At 33.3% G+C, this 3040-nt stretch overlaps 1 protein-coding gene across 1 annotated transcript; it reads right to left on the bottom strand.

The window, feature by feature from the left end:
* Positions 1-839: 839 nt before the first annotated feature.
* LOC145011214 (cytochrome P450 93A3-like) lies at positions 840-2804 on the bottom strand. Its single transcript, XM_078969876.1, has 2 exons — positions 1828-2804; positions 840-1735 (listed from the first exon to the last, which is right to left on the bottom strand). The coding sequence occupies exons 1-2, from the start codon at positions 2719-2721 to the stop codon at positions 1118-1120; spliced, it is 1512 nt and encodes a 503-aa protein (XP_078826002.1). The 5' UTR covers positions 2722-2804; the 3' UTR covers positions 840-1117.
* Positions 2805-3040: the final 236 nt, after the last annotated feature.

Raw genomic sequence — 3040 nt, 5'->3', positions numbered from 1 at the left:
AATGTCATTAATTGAAAAACTCACCCGACTAGTTTATGTATATACTTTTTACTTTTGACTTTTTGTAAACATTAAAAACATATCAAAGTTGTTCGTTGTTATGTTAATGACTTTTTGCCAATTCTACTATTTTCTATGTTTTGTATTTTTATGCACAGCGAACCAAGAATAAAGAAATATTTAAAATTTGAATGTGCCAAAACATTGAGATTTATGCATTTTGTCATAAACAACATAGAAACAGAAAAAAACAGATTTCTTTTTCACCTAATAAAAATGTTTAACCGGCACCAATATGTGAAAGTGGTTATATTGAACTTTTTTTTTCTGGTTTTTTATGTAGAACAAAATAAAATTAGATTGTTAAATAGGATATTAGCAAAACTTTAGTGGTTTTTATATGTTTTTTCCTTTTTTGATATACGTATTCTAGTTTCTTTAACTTTTACTATAACAATGACATATAATTAATCTTATATTTGGAAGCATTTCACAAGTTTTTTTGGGTTGCTTATTGCAATTTTCTTTAACAAAAAACTAGTTTATAACACGTTGGAGTTATGGTTATAAAATTAATTAAACTTTTATAATAAAATAAATTATTTTAAATAAATTATTATTGAAGATATATATTTTTAGTTATATAAAATTATAATCGTTGATTTAAATAAATACATGACTTTATAATTTTGTTTTAATTTTTATTCTAATGTTATTAATTTAATGTTGTTAGAGTGAAAATTTTAAAATTTAAACTTTGAAATAGAAAATCAATAAATTGATAAATGACATAAAATTAGTTAAAAAACCTAATAAGATGACATATGATAAAAAAAAAATAAATAAACATACTTTTTTATTAAAATAGGGAGATAGCATTAATAAAATACGTTATGAGTCAAAATTGAGATATATTGTCGAGTGTGGACACAAGATGTTATTTTTAAGATGAGATCAGTGAACAGTGGCGATTCCGACATTTTTTTCGTTGAGGGCACATTTTGAATTTATTTAAAAACATAAAGGACTTTCAAGTAAAATTTTAAATAACTAAATTATTTACAAGTCTTTTTTTTTTTTTTTTTTTTTTTTTACCCAAACTTTAAATCCGCGAGTGTCAGCAGAGTGAATGAAGTCTTGGCACAGGAATACAAACCAAAGGATTAGCTCTAGGAAGTGTGATCCCAGGTCCCTCTTTCATATCAACACGAGTCGTATCCCCGTGTTGACCAGCCTTCCACTCGAAGCATTGAAGCATCGCACCCAAAGCCACTTGTGCGATTTGCATCGCTAAAGACATCCCAGGACACATTCGTCTCCCGCTCCCAAACGGCAACATCTGGAAGTGTTGTCCTCTAACATCCACCTGACTCCCTTCAAACCTTTCAGGATTGAACTCCAGTGGATCCTTCCAATTCTCCGGATCCCTACCAAGGGCCCAAACATTTACAAAAACAGTAGTTTTTGAAGGAATATGGTAGCCTCCGACTACGCAATCTTCGGTTGATGTTCTCGGGATTATTGGCGCTGTGGGGTGTAACCTTAGGGTTTCCTTCACGATTGCTTGGAGGTATGGAAGATTCGGTATGTCGGATTCTTCTAGTATTCGGTTTTTTCCGATAACTCGATCTATTTCTTCTATTGCTTTTTTCATTACTCTGGGATTGTTGATTAGTTCGGCTAAACCCCATTCTACAGTAAGTGCGGATGAGTCTGATCCTGCAACGAATAAGTTCTTTGACAAAACAAAGGTTAATTAAGTCAGTCTTTTTAACAGTTTCATTAATTGTCGCTGTTAATGGATTAACTAAAAGAGTAATTAATTACCAGAATAAAGGCTTTAATGTTTTCTCTGCTCACTTTCAGCTCCATGGAATCATCTTCTGAAACATTGAGTAGAATGTCCAGAAGGTCCTTCACTTCATCTTTGTCCTTCTTCTTCCTCCTTTCTTCTTCATGCTCACGTATGATCCTTTCTATCAAGTTATCGTAAAGTGGGTGTATCTCCTTTAAACGTTTTCCAAACCCTTGTAAATCAAGATTCTTACAGAACCAGATGTAATCTGCGAGGTTAAATCTACCGCTAATCTCTGTTATCTCGGTAACCAGCTTCATCATATTAGATGCTTCGTTTTCATCCTCCGAACACCTTTCGCTCACAATCATTCTCGAAATCACGTTGTTTGTCAACTTGAAAAGCTCGCCTTTAAGATCCACAGGCATACCAAGTTTTGCGTTTTGTGATAACATGTTCATGAACCGATTAATCTCGTCTTGTCGTACAGGAAGAAGTAAATCGAGGGTTCTACCGTTTAAGAGCTCCGACATAATCAGTTTCTTCATGAGTTTCCAGTAGGATCCATAAGGAGCAAACATGAAATCTTTTGACCCGTAGGTCAAGTAGACTGTTGTGGTGTTTCGGGGTCGATCTAAGAAGGAAGCTTCGTATGTTCTAAGGAATTCTTTTGCCATTTCCGGTGAAGAAACAGCAACACAAGGTACTGATCCGAGTAAGAATCGGAATACTGGACCATATCGAGTGGAGAGCTTGTGTAAAGCTTGGTGAGGGATTGGAGCAAGGAGGTGGAGGTGTCCGATGATCGGAAGAGCCAAGGGGCTCGGAAGAAGCCGGGATTTGCACAGGGAAGATGCATAATAGGATCGGATGAATAGAATGGAGATAAACGAAATGAGTAAGAGTATGAAGTAGATGTCAACCATTGGTGGAAAAAAAAAAAAAAGTCGAAAATGATTGGATTCAGATGATGGATATAAATGTTTGTGTGCCTTATATATACCAAGAAAGAACTTCCTTTTATTGTTAGCTGTTAGAAACAAGAGGAATCGTCGTAGATATAAACCAAGAAAGAACATTAATTTTTTGTTTGAAGATTAAACAATATTGCATTTTTATATGGGTGTTTTGGAAAAGTCACATTGGCTTCATCTAAACCCAAAAATTATATAATTTAATATATATGTTCAACCATTGATTTGATATAAAATATGATTTTTTTTATATAGTCGTTTTAGAAAAGTT

The sequence above is a fragment of the Lactuca saligna genome, chromosome 8, assembly GCF_052625555.1.
Source record: "Lactuca saligna cultivar CGN05327 chromosome 8, ASM5262555v1, whole genome shotgun sequence".
In the NCBI taxonomy this organism is placed as follows: Eukaryota; Viridiplantae; Streptophyta; class Magnoliopsida; order Asterales; family Asteraceae; genus Lactuca; species Lactuca saligna.
This window is presented reverse-complemented; position numbering and strand designations above follow the sequence as displayed.